This window comes from Vombatus ursinus, unplaced genomic scaffold (genome assembly GCF_900497805.2).
Source record: "Vombatus ursinus unplaced genomic scaffold, bare-nosed wombat genome assembly UNPS02014335.1, whole genome shotgun sequence".
NCBI classification, from domain to species: Eukaryota; Metazoa; Chordata; class Mammalia; order Diprotodontia; family Vombatidae; genus Vombatus; species Vombatus ursinus.
The window spans coordinates 177,786-193,495 of NW_020954113.1; the positions used below are offsets into that span (position 1 = coordinate 177,786).

Consider the following 15,710-nt stretch of genomic DNA (forward strand, 5'->3'; position numbering starts at 1 on the left):
AATATACCCAGCTATTTGAGTTAAATGTTTTCTAGCCTCAACCTAATGCTCCCAGTACAAGTCAAACTTCTAATGACTCCAGTGGAAATTCTGTCTGCCAAAACAGGTCTCCAGTTGTTTATTACCTGATTTAATTACCCAGGTGATTAGATTCCATAGAAAGGCAGATTTGAATAAAGAGAATGAATTTTAAATCCTGAATCCTAGAGTTCCTGAGATACTGATCTTAGAAAGAAAACTAAATTAACTAAGTTAACCTCTACTCATTTCTGAAACTTGAAACAAACCTATTTTGTTTTTGGTGATAGAACTGAGAAGAAAGACATTCTGAAGGCTGTTTAGAAGAGAATACTTCTAGGAATCAGGCTTCTTCTATACTGAAAGCCAAGTGTTACCTCATTAGTTTTTTTATTTTGAGCAGGTGAAGGAACAGATTTTTTGACAACCATAAAGGGAGACTGCTTAGTCGGAGAACTCCATTTCAGAAGATGTCAATGAACAACTCTTCCAATGTATTCCTGGATGCGGCCCCCACTCATCCAAATCGTTTTCAAGTTAATGTAATTAATGAAAGCCATGAAAGCAGTGCAGCTGCTGACGGCAATCATGACCCTCCGCATTATGAAGAAACATCCTTTGTCGATGAAGCCCATAACAGACTGAGAATTAGCTTTAGGCCTGGGAATCAGGAGTTATATGACAATTTCCTCCAAAATGGAGAAACTGCTAAGACAGATGCAAGTTTTCATGCCTACGATTCTCATACCAACACGTACTACCTACAAACCTTTGGCCACAACACCATGGATGCAGTTCCAAAGATTGATTATTATCGTAATACTGGCAGCATCAGTGGTGTCAAAATGAACAGACCTAGTTTATATGAGATACATGAACAACTTGCCAAGGTAAGTTTCGGGAAAGGTATGTAAACATTTCCAGTTACTCTTCCATGGCCTTAAAATTGTACTTGCTTCAATTTCTAGGATGTCTGAATGACCTGGATTTGAATTTTGTATCTGAGGCTTACTATCCATTTGACCTTAGATAAATCATTTAGCCCCTCTGATCTTCAGTCTTCTAGTTTGTAAACTGAAGAGACTGGACTAGCTAACACATGATTCTTTCCAACTCAAAAACTGATCGTCCCATCCTGCGGTGCTTATGAAAAGGTCTAGGTAAAATGTCCTCTCTGTTTCCTGCTTTGAAAGACAATGAGTGCTCAGCACATGCTGCCGGAAAAAACTCCAAACTAAATAATTCATTCATTTGCATTTATAATGTCATAGAACTTTGGCACTTGAAGGGATCTTAGAGATCAGCTAGGTTAAACCCATTATTTTATGGATGAGAAAACAAGAGCCATTAGAAAGTTTAAGTGACTTGCCTAAGGTCACCCAGAAAATTAATGGCAGGTCAAGGACTAGAACCAAAGTCTCCTCACTCTTAGTCTATTTTTCTTTCCCTTACCCCAGGTACAATAGAATAAGAGAACTTTAAAAACTAGAAGAGGCCTCAGAGATCATTTGGTCCAATCTCCTCATTTCACAGACAAGGAAATGTATTCAGATGATGAAATACCATGTTCAAAGTCACATTGCTAGGACTTAAAGGTGGAAGGGATCTTCAAGACCAACCCTTCCTTTTACAGAGAAGGAAACAAGTCCACACAAGTTAGGATCACATGGTAAACATCCAAGGCAAGCTTTGAACTCAGAGCTCCTGACTTCAAGCACAGTGCTCTATCAGCAGGAACTAACATCAAGATTTCCTGACTCCAGATCCAGGAATCTTTGTTGTTGTTGTTGTTGTTGTTGTTGTTTTGGTTTTGTTTTCTTTAGGCAATTGGGGTTAAGTGACTTGCCCAGGGTCACACAGCTAATAAGTGTCAAGTGTTTGGTCTAAGGCCGGATTTGAACTCAGGTGTTTCTGACTTCAGGACCGGTGCTCTATCCACTGTCCACCTAGCTGCCCCCAGGAATCTTTATTGATTATTCTTTTCCCAGGCTGACGCCCCAAGGTGCCTTATCCTGTTGGTAATTATGGCAAATTCAATTTCCATTTTCCTTGATTCATGAATTAACCAGATGGGTAAAGTAGGTTGAGACAACAGTACCTTTGTTTCAGGGCACCCAGATTTGAAGGCAGCTGACAGCACATGGTAGTCTTTCAGCCATTCAGAAACAATTGAGCTTATCACCTAGGTATCAAGAATAATTAGTTAAAATAGGAAGCTATCTGATGGCATTCTCTCTTTCACCTGTCATCAGATGAGATTCTATCAGGTTTGATTCTGGTCTAGTGTCTAGGATTTCTGCAGACTCCAAAGTAGGTTTCCTATAGTTTTTCACCCCTGGCCTCCAACTAAAATTGTCCTTAAAGTTTATATGAAGGCACATTTATTAACATGTGCCTGAGCACTTTTTGTCACTTGCCCCAGGTACAAAAATTTCTAGAATATGGCCATAGTGTTAACCCATGAACAAATCAGCTTCTCCTTGCTCTCTCCTCTCTCTCTCTCTCTCTCTCTCTCTCTCTCTCTCTCTCTCTCATACACACACATTTATATATATACATGCATATATAGTTATAGTAATATACACTTTTATATGTAAAACAAACACTGTAGAACATATTTTCATGTTGTTATCATACATACATATGTGTGTACATATGTACATATATATACACATGTGTGTGTTTTATAGTGTTTGTTGCAACTAGTACTGTTCTCCTTAAGGATTTAATCCATATGAATACTTTGGTTAGACTTAAGGAGAAAAGGGAGATTTAGCATTTTATTGTTTTTCCCTTTAAAGTACTGCCTGAGGTTTCTGAGTGCACATAAAGACTTAAACGTGGTCCAATGAAATTTCAACACAGAAGCAGCAGATGTGGCTCCACATTCTATTATTTTCCCCAATACAACTAATATAACCAAATCTATTAGAATTCTAAGGCAGAGCTTTTTCTAATCCAGTAATAAATTAGGCACAAGTCAAATAAATTTCTTCTTCTGTATCTTGTACTGAAACATCCTGATGAACTTTTAAACTTCCTGCAGTTCTAGAATATTATCTAGATTTGAATGAATGGCATTATTTATCAAACTGTTCATTTGATAAATTCCTATTTCGGCATGTCTTCCTCCATTTAGATACCTCACTTCCTGGCTGGTGCCCAGAGCCCTCATGCTACCCTGATTCTCCTAATTTCACTTTTCACTAGGAATTAATTTCCTGAGTAAGCTCTTTTTGATCCAGATCTTCCTTAATCAGAACCCACCAGTCCTAACCAGTCTCTTAGGGACCTGATAGGTGACTAAATAGCTTGTTATGAAAAAATTAACCGTGGGTTAATGCATTATCACTTCAAATAATAATTAGATTTTAACCAAAACCTTATTTCTTAACTCAAAGAAATAATGGAAATTAAGGCACAGGGCAATAGGGAAGATATTTTTGAAAAGGAATGCCTTGGAGAGCATTTCAAATCTACCATGCAAGTAGCTGCTACCAGCAGTGGTGCTAGCCTCTTCTTCCAGGAAGACAAAAGAGGAGTCACAACAGGAAGAAAGGCAGAAAGAGCTGCGAAAGGCATTGTGGAGAAATTTGCAACCACTCAGAAGCAGAGTAAGACTGCCATCCTCCTTTTAAAAGGAACCTGGAACTATATGCCACTTTACTCCATCCCACCTTAAGGCCTCCTTTTTTTTCCCTCCTGGCCTTTTAATTCCTCCTCTGTCACTGAAATTGTCATCAAAATATCCCATTCATTTTGCCCAAAAAAGAAAATCAATAAAATTGCAATGCTCTAAAAATGAAAATGGCCAGAAAAAAAACCTCACATTGTTGATCATTGTGCTGTCCCAAAGGCTGCATGTGGCAGTGGCAGGTTTGTAGGGAGCATAACTATTGTTAAATAAATCCTTACCCCCCCCCCAAAAAAAACCCAACTCTGAAGGAACTATTGTTTAGGTTTCCATCTGAATGACAGGAGAAGAAGAGGAAAGCATCTGTGTCTGACAGATCTGGGGTCCACATTGTTATTTCCTTTTAATGCATTTCCAATTAAAAAAAATGAGTGGCACTAAGTATTTAGCTTTGACTTATAGAAAATGATTGAATTTTCCTCCTGTATAAAGGAATAGCAAATGTAAATGATTGAAAACTGGACTGGAGCCCAGTGTTCTGAATGTTAATGCTGCATTTGGTAAGATTCTCCAGGTAAGTAGCTGTTGATATAAGATTAGTTCTCAGTCATCTTGATAGCTCACCAGGATTAGATCCACAACTATCTATTTACATACCCACGTTGGAAGTGGGGAGGGATGGAATCCAAATGAAGTACAATGTCTAAAATGGCCCCAGTTGCCATTGTGCCCATGTTAAATATTGCTGGGAATCCTATGTCTCAGTCATTCATTTCATTCTGCTTGTGAATCACTGCATACCAATAGTCCTTGATTCTTTTTTTCAATTCAGTCTTTGGTGGAAGAATTAATTTGGCCTTTTTTTTCTCTTTTTTTTCTTTTTCTCTTTTTTGTCAGAGGTGAAAACAGGTAAGCTAATACTAGCACAGATTTCCCCCTAGAAGGGCACTTAAAGACTTTCTAGTTCAACCCTTTGTTTTACAGATAAGGAAATAGAGGTACTGAGACATTAAGTTACTTTTCTTCTCCCTAGGGGAAAGAAACAAAGTTTCTTTAAACAATATTTTATTGATACTCTTCTATTTTTATTGTATCATTACTATTTCCTACTGACTTACTCTCTTGCCCCCATAGAACCTTCTCTTGTAATAAATAAATATGAAAGGAAACAAAACGAAATTAACATTGGCTGTGTCTGAAAATATCTGCCCCGTTTTGTATTTTCACATTTCTATCAAGAGATGGGAGGCATGGTCAAGTGATTTTCCCAAGGCTGCATGAGGAATAAGTAGCAGAATTCGAACCCAAGTCCTATGATTCCACATGTGACTCTCTTTCTACTTAACTAAGCTACCTAGATATCTTCTTCCTCACAGACCTTGGCACTTAAATCCTGAAGTCACTTGCTAGATTCTCTCAGTAAAATAAGTATAATAATTTGTTGAAATTACAAAGGCTTTATATACAAATAACAATTTGTGGTCAAAGGCTTTGAAAGTAGAAAGCCATAGAAATGACAGGAGCTAAATAAGATTTTTCTCTCAGTTAAGCTTATTATTATCAGCTTACAGCTGGGTCTGGAATTGTGACTTCATTTATATGGGGAGCTCCCAGATATGGAAATTCACCCTACTAATGCAGTTTGACACTTCTTCATAACTTATTGTCTTAGTTACTTGGAGCTGTTGTTGTTCAGTCGTTTTTTCAGTCGCATCTGACACTTTGTGACCCCCTTTGGGGTTTTCTTGGCAAAGCTACTGGAGTTGTTTGCCATTTCTTTCTCCAACTCATTTTACACATGAGAAAACTGAGGCAAATAGGGTTAAGTGATTTACCTAGAGTCATACACCTAGTAAGTGTCTAAAGATGTGTTTGAACTCTGGAAGATGAGTCTTCCTGACTCCAGGCCCAGCACTCTATCCACTGTATCAACTAACTGTCCATTACCTGGATAACTGAAAAGTTAAGTAAATGACTTGTCCAAGACCATGCCTATTACACGTAAGAGGTGGAGAACCCAGGTCTCTCTTGACTTGAAGGTTAGCACTCTATGTAGTTTGCCATGTTGCCTCTCATCATTAGAATGCTCTGCTAAATTCACAACTCATTTCACAATAGTGCCTTTTACAACCTGAATGGCAGAGAGGACTTAGTGCACTGGAATTTTGGAAAAAGTGATCATTGTAACTGTTGTATCTGAAATTTTTACAAGGTTAGTACATAAATTAGATTATTCTAAGTGTCTCCATCACTAAAGCCCTACTCCAATACCACAGGGTAGTATGGAGATGACCTTGGGCTCCTGAAGGCTAGGCCAGCAGATAGCCAAATTCAAAGGTTCTTGTTAGGGGCCTGGTGTTTCCCAGGAATGACCTAACTTAGTCGAGAAGATGCTCATCACTAGGTTGTCTCAGGGTGACAGTCTTTTTTTTTCTTTCATACAGTAACTCTCAAAGACTAAATGATAGAGGAGTTAGCTCTCTGCTAGTGAGAGGAGTCCTCATACTGACAAAAATTACAAATCCTTGAAGTGCAAATGAAATTTTAAGTCTCTAGCTTCAATGATCTCCTGTGGCTAAGTGGCCAGTCTGTGGCCCTATGACTTTAATTTCATTAAAATTACCTTCTCTTTTGATGCAGTGATGCATCAAAGGCCCATGCATAGATGGAAATAAGAGTTCTCAAACCTCCCATAGGTAAAAGTAAAAACTAAGCAGTTCAGACCCTAATTTTCCATTAAGGGGCTTAAACTGGAGGGATTGTCCTCAGTGAGCTTTTTTTCTACCTGCCTTTTGATTTCTAATGAAAATAGAACTTCTAATACCTATTTGCTAAATTTTCTTTTCATTTTTTATGCATTCATTCATTTAGGAAACATTCTCTGGGCCACTATTCCTTGCAAGGCCTAAGTTATGATACCAATGATAATGATCATCTTTTGTTGTTGTTGAGCCATTTTCAATTGTATCTGACTCTTTAACACCCCATCTGGTTTTTTTTGTGGGGGGTGGGGTAAAGATTTATCCTTCCTTTTCCAGCTCATTTCACAGATGAGGAAACTGAAGCAAACAGGGTCAAGTGACTTGCCCAGGGTCACATAGCTAGTATATGTGTGAGGTTAGATTTGAACTCAAGAAGAGGAGTCTTCCTGACTCCAGGCCTGGTACTCTCACCACTGTCTCATCTAAATGCCCTAAGGGTCATCTATTAAAACACAATTCCCTACTGCTAGAGCTCATCATGAAACATTAGCAATAAAATGATCACCATTCCAGCTACCTTTTCAAAGTAAAATTATAATGAAAAGAAGCATTTGTTATAATAATTTCCTGAATACAGTTTATAATTTTTATATAGTATAGGACTTTAGCAGGAGGTAACAAGGCATAATATAATATATAAGTTTTTGGCAACAGCCAACTAGGGCCTGAACTAGATTAAAATGAAATTAGGAAATATTTGACAAAATAAAAATACAATAAAACAATAAAATACAATAAAATAATACAATAATAAAAAATACAATGGGACATAAATGGTGTTAATATGTAGTTATCTAAATTAATATGTTGTGGTAGGGATCCTTATGTAACATTTAGTGGCCTCATTTCTATCTGAGTTTGACACCTTTGGCTGTAGTGAATAGAGGAGTAGATGTGAAGCCAGGAAGACCTGGATTATCAATCTAATGATAGATAAACAAGTTTCTTAATTGTTCTCAGCCTTAGTTTTATCATCGAAAAATGGGCATAATAATAGCACCTACTTCATGCAGCTGTTGTGAGAATCAAATGAAATAGTATATATGAAGTGCTTTATAAACACTAAAGTGATATACACATATTAGCCATTATGATTTTCATCCCAATTCCATCAGCATAGGGAGCTCCTCATGAGGACACTTTCTTTATGTTTACAGATTGACAACTATTCTGTAATAGACATTTCTAGGGGTTTCCCTGAGGCCCCTGAGGGGTTAAATGACTTGTTCTGAGTCATGTAACCAAGATGAATCAGAGATGGGACTTGAATCCAGGTCTTTTTGATTCTGAAAATAGGTTTTCACTACATCATGTTGTCTCTTACACTATAGCAATACACTACATTATAAAATATAAATCATATCCAGAAAAATATGTCATTCCAATGAACATTTTGAAAAAATGAATGTAAGCACTTCAAAAGTTATGAGACACATTAAAATTAAAACATTAATATTATTAAGATAATCAACAGGACACAGAATGACATAAAAGGGACTACTACATGGTTTCATGGATTGGCTAAGAACATCTTTAGGTTCTTAGTTGTTACAGAATGAAAATTATTGCTACTAATAGCTTTAGGAGTGATTTCCAGTGGCCCTGTTTCTAAGCAGTACAATTATATATACTGGGGAGCCCAGATGCCAGGTTAGAGGATTCAATCACATATGATTTTATAAATAGGAGGCCCCATTTCCTTTCTCATCCTTTGACCTACACAAGATTGTCATGCATCCTGTTAAATTAATTGTTGGTCTCAATCATTGCCATCAATCAGCATTTATTAAGCACTTAGTGAGTTGAATTCATGTAATCTACCCCATAATATTTTACAATCTTAGGCAAATTAGATTGATCTAGACAGACAAAAAGTAGAGTCAAGCTGACAGACACTGAACATGTAACTCAGGGTGTTAAAATATTTAAATTCTGTAGGAGCAAAGGGTTAAGTACTTATGCTCCCTCTTTGGAAAATATACTTTCCTCAAGTGCCCTAGAGTTCAAATCTAGAAACAATTTTACTTGGATTGGGGATGGCTGGAAAAAAGGCATAATCTGGAATTCAATAAAACATGAATTTATGTCAATATTATAGATATCCCTGAAAGCCAGGGAAGACTAGAAAGCACAACTAAACTGTACGATATAGCCAAAATTTGAATTTAAGTGGGCTCCATTTATAGAGAGCTGTACTAGTGCCAGCTAGAGCTTCCAAGTAATTTTCCAAGGCAGTCCCTTATAGAACTCATTTCAGTAATAGAGTCTTTGGAAAGAGAGGAATGTAATGTGGACCTCCTATTAGTAATTGGTCAGTGAAGAGACAGCAAAGTGGAAAGAGCAGGGAGTTTCCACAAAGATGTATTAGAGCATCATCAAATGTTGGACTTGGAAGAGACCCTAGAACTCATTAAATTTAACCTCATTCTCATTTTACAAATGAGGACTCTAAGGCTTAGACGGATTAAGCTCTCAAGGCCATATTGGTAATTAGTGGAAGGGCTGGTGCTAAAAGCCAAGTCTTTAGTCCACTATATTCTTAAAATCAATTCTTATCACTCTGAGCAACACAATATTCACTTCAAGGTGAGATGACTGAAGATGAAGCACGCTGCCTACCTCCTACTGGAGAAGCATGGCTTAAAATACAAAACGAGACATATATTTTTTAACATGGCTAATGTTGGAATTTGTCTGCACATTTGTTTCAAAAGTTTTTCTTTCCTTCTTTATCATTCAATTCAATAAACATTTATTACCTACTATAGAGAAAGACAAGTAAAAATAAATAAAAAGTAAAAAAAAAGTAAAAACCTAGTAGACCCTAAGAAAAGTAATGAATTCTTATCAATTCAGTTCAACACACATGCACTACATGTCTATGAGGTCTTTCTAACTTTAAAAGGGAGTCAAACTCATCTTTCTCAATCCTTTTTCATTGTTCCCTATTGGACTTCATTAATATTTTAATTATGCCAAGGTCATTCTGAACATAGAAATTTGGTAATTAAACTATTTTGTGATAGAATTGGATATTAACAAATCAAACAATTTTCTTATCATCAGTCACCAAGCATTTATTAATCGTTTATTATATGTTGAGCACTGTGTCAGGCTCTGGGGACACCAATATAAATATTGAAACAAGACTTACACTGAACTTACATTCAAATGGTAGAGACAAGCATTTGTGTGTGGGGGGTATGTGTGTGAGTGTGTGTGTAGTACAAATATAAAGTCAACAAATTTATATATACAAGGTAATGAAATACAAAGTAGTAGGGAAGGGAGGGCACTAGCAATTGAGAGGCTCAGGAAATGTTCTATGCAGAAGATGGTGCTAAAGCTGCATCTTAAAGGAAGAGAGTCTTAAAGTCAGAGGTAAAAAGGGAACACATTCTAGGAATGCAGAAAGGCCTGAACAAAGACCCAGAAACTGGAGATGGAGTATCATTTGTAATCAACAGAGAAAAGACCATTCAGTTAGATCACAGAATGCTGGAGGGGGAGTGATGTCCAATGAAGCTGGAAAGATAGGTCTGGGCCAAGATGTTAAGGACTTAAAAAGCTAAACAGAGGGTTTTACATTTTATCTAAAGGCAAATGGAAGCCACTGGAGTTGAGTGAATCAGGGTAGTCACATGGTCATATCTACCCTTAAGGAAAATTACTCTGACAGTTGTGTGTGGGACAAACTGCAGTAGTGAGAGACTCAGATATAATCACCATCTTTTTATTAGATCAGGGTAATCTGTTGAATTTCTCTGCCTCAGTATCCCCATTTCTAGGTTTTAGATCATATCAGAATTCTCCTTATCTCTCAGGGGGTGTTAAGAAAATTTCACAGAAGCAATTGTCAAATCTCCAAAGCTATTTTTTTTCTTTTTGGACTGGACTTATTTCAAGACAAAAATTATATTTGATAAATGGAAAATATCATCTTTGGAACTTAGAAATTTACCTTTGCCCTAATGATATCTAGCAAGATAGAAAGTTATTTCCTTTGGATCTAGCAATCACAGCATGCACTAAATAAAATCAAATAACTATTTTACCTTTCTTCTTTTATTGATTCTTCATTATGATTACCTTCTCTTAGGAAAATCATTATGAACTGTGTGAAATACATACTTAACTATTCAGAAAAGGTATAGAAAATCTTTTATCCCATACAATTTGGATTTTTACCTCTCGAGTGTCTTTAATGCACAGGTAAAACTCTTGGTAAATAAATAATAGTTCCCTAAAGCTAAACAATTTAAAATGCATTTATGGAAGGTTCTGAGCCATCATTTATGGTAATAGAGTGTGAACAAACAAATTAATTCAAAGTACTAGGAAATAACTGGTTTTAAGTGGCAGTGGCAAAACTTTTTGAGTTTTTACCTTTGAGACTTGAGTGATCTAAAACTACACTGGCCCAGAATCTTTAGGTCTACTGAACATCTTACCGGCTATTGCTCCCCTTATCCTATTTTAAAGGAAAATGGTCACAGTTTCTCTTCTGATTCTCAAAGGAATTGAGAGAAACTTGGTGTTGCTTTGCTGTCTGAGAAATATAGGTAGAGAATGACAAAAATTACAAAAGAACAAGCCTCTACTTTTTATCACTCTAACAGAACCAGTGCAGTCAGGTAATACAAACCAAGTCCGTGGTCAGCCTTCCCTTCATTAAAACAGTGATGGCTCCTTTTGTTACTTCACTGTTTCAGGCTTTCCAAAAGTTTTGTTTTGTTCTGTGGATCTCATTCAATTCCCTCAACAATCCTGGCAGGTAGGTAACGTGGTATTGTTTCCCCATTTGACAGATGAGAAAATTAGAGCCTAGAAAGGTTGTGTCTTGATAAAGACCTACATTGAGTTAGTAGCAAAGTCAAAACTATAACACAAAACTCCTAGTCCAGTGATCTTTTCACTGAACCAAAAGAATGAGAAAATTCAAAAAAGATCCTTATTCCATTTTGTAAAGTTTGCTGATTTACTGGTGTATTGAGTAAAAGATATGTATTAAAGAAATTACAGCTCTTTTTTTTTAAGCTGAGGAATAGTGAACACACTCACCCAATGGAGAAATGACCCAATGTTTACTCTTTTGGGAATAATTGAGAAAGCTAATTATTTTATTAAGCTTTTTGGGTCATTTTTACAATATACCATTTGTATGATGTTCTAGTAATAAATTGAAGAATTTGTTAACTATGACCATGGAGAACATTCACTGGGATAAAATGCTCATTTTAAGGGAAATTTTATTTAAGTTAAACATTCCTTTAACTTACCTGAATTTACTGTAGAGGGGAAAAATTGTTCACAATTGTTGGGATTCTTACTCATCAGTATCTTAGTACTAATCACCAGCTGAGTTCATTTCAGGGCAGATTACTTTCCTAGACTGAATCCCCAAGTACATATTTTTGATCTTGAAAACTTGGATTCTGTTCATAATTCTGCCATAAATGGATAAGTGACTTAAGCTCTGAGCCCCCATATTCATCCCGGGGCAGAAAATGCCCTCTGCCTGAAAGAAAAGAGCTGGTGAATACCTGGCAAGATCTTGATCAATGGAAGCACCAAAAACATAACACTCTATTCCTTCTCCAAATAAATTAAAAGAATGACAATGTCGGTTAAAAGTTCCTACAAATCAACACTCCAACACCATGGGGATCTTTCACAGTTACTGCTGAACAAATTCCTTGGTTTCTTTCATTCAAAGTTAAATTTGTAACCTGAAAGTTCCAATTATAGGATCATAGAGTTAGAGCATTTTACAGGTGAAGAAACAACCCCAAAAAAGAATTTAATCCCTGGAATCTGCCAAGACCCCTTTAAAAGAAAATCAGAATTTTCAATGACTCATAAACAATTCCAAACAATATTTATGCTTTGAACTACAAACTAAAAATGCATACAACCAGGCAGCCCATCAGACATGGCCTTGTTTCTCCAGTTTAGGTATCTAGACTTCTCAAACCTGAAGTTTGAGATATAAATCTCGGAGTCAGGAAGATCTGAGTTCAAATCCAGTCTCAAACACTTACTAGCTGTGTCACCCTGGACAAGTCATTTAAACTCTGCTTATTTCAGCTTCCTCAGCTGTAAAAGAAGGATAATAATAATACTTTTCTCTCAGGGTAATTTTGAGAATCAAATGAGATAATATTTGTAAACACATACACACACACACACACACACACACACACACACATCCCTTTAGCACAGTACCTGGCATAGAGTCGGCACTATATCCCCTTTCTTCCTCCCTCAAACTGTGACCCCATGAAGACTGACAGACAATGTGGCAAGATGGATAAAGGGATGGTCTTAGAGTCAGGAAGATCTGAGCTCAAGTTCTGCATTTGACATACTGGCTATGTGACCTTAAGCCCTAGGCAGTCCTTCAGTGCCCTAGCCAGCTCTCGAATACACCAAGTTACACAAGAAGTGATGATCTGTATGGAAGTAGGAGTTTCTGTATAGCTCCAGAATCATACTATCCCCCAAAATTATGAAGATAACTTTCAATAATCTGTGCTAGTAGGGAACAGAACGAGTATGCACAAGAGATCCCAGGTAATCAATAAGCTTAATTTCTTTCTTTCTGTTTTTTTTTTTTTTGCTGGGGAGAAGAGGGGAAGGCAAATCTGTTATTTTATTGGTGTAGGAAGCTGTCTCTACCAATGCAGCTCCAAATGCTTAATTATAACTATTTATTTCAGCACTGCTCCCCACCCAACCAAACCTTTTTATCAGTGTTGCCAAGTTGCAAAATGAATTATTTTGAATTTCGCTTTCTCTCCCCATCTCTATCTGTCCTTTAATAGCAGGGCCAATAAAGAATAGCGATACAAGAAGAACAGGAAAGGAAACAAGAGACTAGGATGAAGACTAAATACTGGACAATGATGTAGACTTTGAGTCCTTTAAATAATCATTTAAATATTCAAATACCAAATATTTACTCAAATATTTGGTAAATGACAAGGCAAAGAGGATGAGAGGGACAAAATAACAGGCATTCAGAGGAAAAAGGAAAGAAAGCTTGGGAAAAGTGCTGGAAACTTGGTTTCAAGACTCAATTGTGCCACTCACTCATTAATCACTTAACCACTGTAGAACAGTGGTATAAAACTCAAATAGAAACAGGGGCCATTATATCACACATATGGATCCCTGTGAACTGCATATTGACTTAGAAAACATTATGTTTTATTGTATTTTTATTTATTTTGTTATATATTTGCCAATACATTTTAATCTCGTTCATGCTGCAGTATGAGTGTTGTGGGTCCTGTTTTTTGACACCTCTACTCTAGACTAGAGTAGAGACCATTCATCTGTAAACTGAAAGAGTTGAACTAGATGGTCTCCTAAGATATCAAGTCTGTATCACTTGGAATAATCTCCACCTTTAAGGTTAGCCAGGAATAAGTATGGTAAGGGCTGTCTATTCCACATCAGAATGGCCCAAGGTATTGATGGTAACAGTAGCAGTGTACCTAAGCTTTCTCAGAATAAAGATTCATCAGAAATATTAACTTGCTATTTTGCATCCTTGTTCATTATGAATTGAGACAAATTAAGTTTGTAAAATACTAACAGTGAAAAAAAGGGACTGATGAGAAATTATTGAGAATGGAGAATTGTTTGATCTCAACACCAAAGGTGGTGCCACTCAAAGCAAATATATATTACTTGTCCACACAGCTTGCCCTGGCTTCTTAGAGTGACTACTTTTTAGGAAGGGAGTCCACTCTGTAGGGTTTATTCAAGCATTTGAACTGCCTGCATTCTTCTGTTGCCACTTAGGCCCAATTAATTCAAGGGCATTTAGAATCATAAAATTTTGGACCTAATAGACCAAAAAGAATAATTCTCAATATGATACATTTCATATGCATTTCATACATTGACATATTCTTCCTTGCCAAATAAAGGCAGATATTCACTACATCAATCACTAACTTCTTATTTTCTGCTACTTGGATAAATAAGAGCTCCAAACTATGAGAAAATTCTCTTCCTGCTCAGCTAGTTTGCCCAGGAATCACGAGACTCTAAACAGGCTTGGGTAGTATCATTAGCATGTCCAGCTACTCTCAGGCAAAAGTCTCAAGGTCAGATCAGAGAGATGTTTCCCATGAAATAATATTAGCATCTTGCCTTTGCATGATTTCACAGGACACTATTACATATGTTATTTCATTTTAGCCTCAGAGACCCCACAAATTAAGTAGGGCAGGTGTTATCCTCATTTTGTAGTTGAAGAAAGCAAGCCCTAGAAAGGTTAAATAAATTTCCTAAGGCAAGGAGGCCAGGTGTCCTACATTTGGTCACACACTTCTGGATTTCAAATTCCTGTCACTCCTGATGTGCCCCCAAAATGTCCCTTAATGATCCTCACTTGGCCATTCTCCTTCCTTCTCTTTTTCTTCTTTTGTCTCTCTTTTCTTTTCTTTCTGCCTAGACCCCCTTGCCCCATCCTCTTAAAAACAGGAGTCATATTCATTTAATAAGTTATAGTTCAATTTGTGCTTTCCAGAAAAATTTCTCAGTAACACCTGTTAATAGACTCGCCCTTCTCTGTTCTCGTCCATTTTTCCATGGCAAGTCAGGAAACTAAGACCGTTAAAGCTGTATACCCCCAAGGGGTAACTTTTCTCATCTCAGTATTCAAAGATGACAGATTTAACAGGGTTAATCCCTGGGTCCTATAGTGGTATATTTGAAATCATGTCACTTTAGAACAATATACTTTTTTTTTTAACAATATACATTTGGTAAGGAAAAACAGGGTGGTATAAGAGAAAGTTCATTGGGCCAGCAGTCAGATAATCTAGGTTCTAATAGTTAATAATAACAATTGTTAACATTTATACAATAATTTACAGTCTGCAAAATGTCCTGCATATACAAAATCCTCTGTCTGGCATTTAAAGTGCTTCACAAATTGGCCTCTATCTACCTGTCCAGTCTTGTGCTTTCCTCCCCTCCATGCACTCTATGATCCAGCTATAGTGACCCACAACAAGAATCTTGATTTCCCTCATTCTGTGCCTTTTTCTTGGCTGTTTCCATTTTTGTAATCCTCTCCTCCTCATCTTCCATTCCAAGATATCCTGGCTTCCTTCAAGACTCCATACAAATTCTAATCTTCGGCGGAAAGTGTTTTCTGGTCCTATTTTACCCCTACCCCCACTCCCATCCCCAACTTAGTCCCTTACCTCTAAGAAGGAAAAATTTTCATACATACAGGCTGTCCTAAAAATCTTAGTGTAGTTTTAAACTAATGGCTT

General features: G+C 36.8%; 1 protein-coding gene across 2 annotated transcripts in view; it reads left to right on the plus strand.

The window, feature by feature from the left end:
• Positions 1 to 488: 488 nt before the first annotated feature.
• Positions 489 to 15,710, plus strand: part of SLC12A1 (solute carrier family 12 member 1) — a 136,982-nt gene continuing 121,760 nt past the window's right edge. For both annotated transcript variants that reach the window (XM_027860925.1, XM_027860926.1), the window contains exon 1: positions 489 to 908. In XM_027860925.1, coding sequence (XP_027716726.1) covers positions 489 to 908 — 420 coding nt within the window. The remainder of the gene's footprint in view (positions 909 to 15,710) is intronic.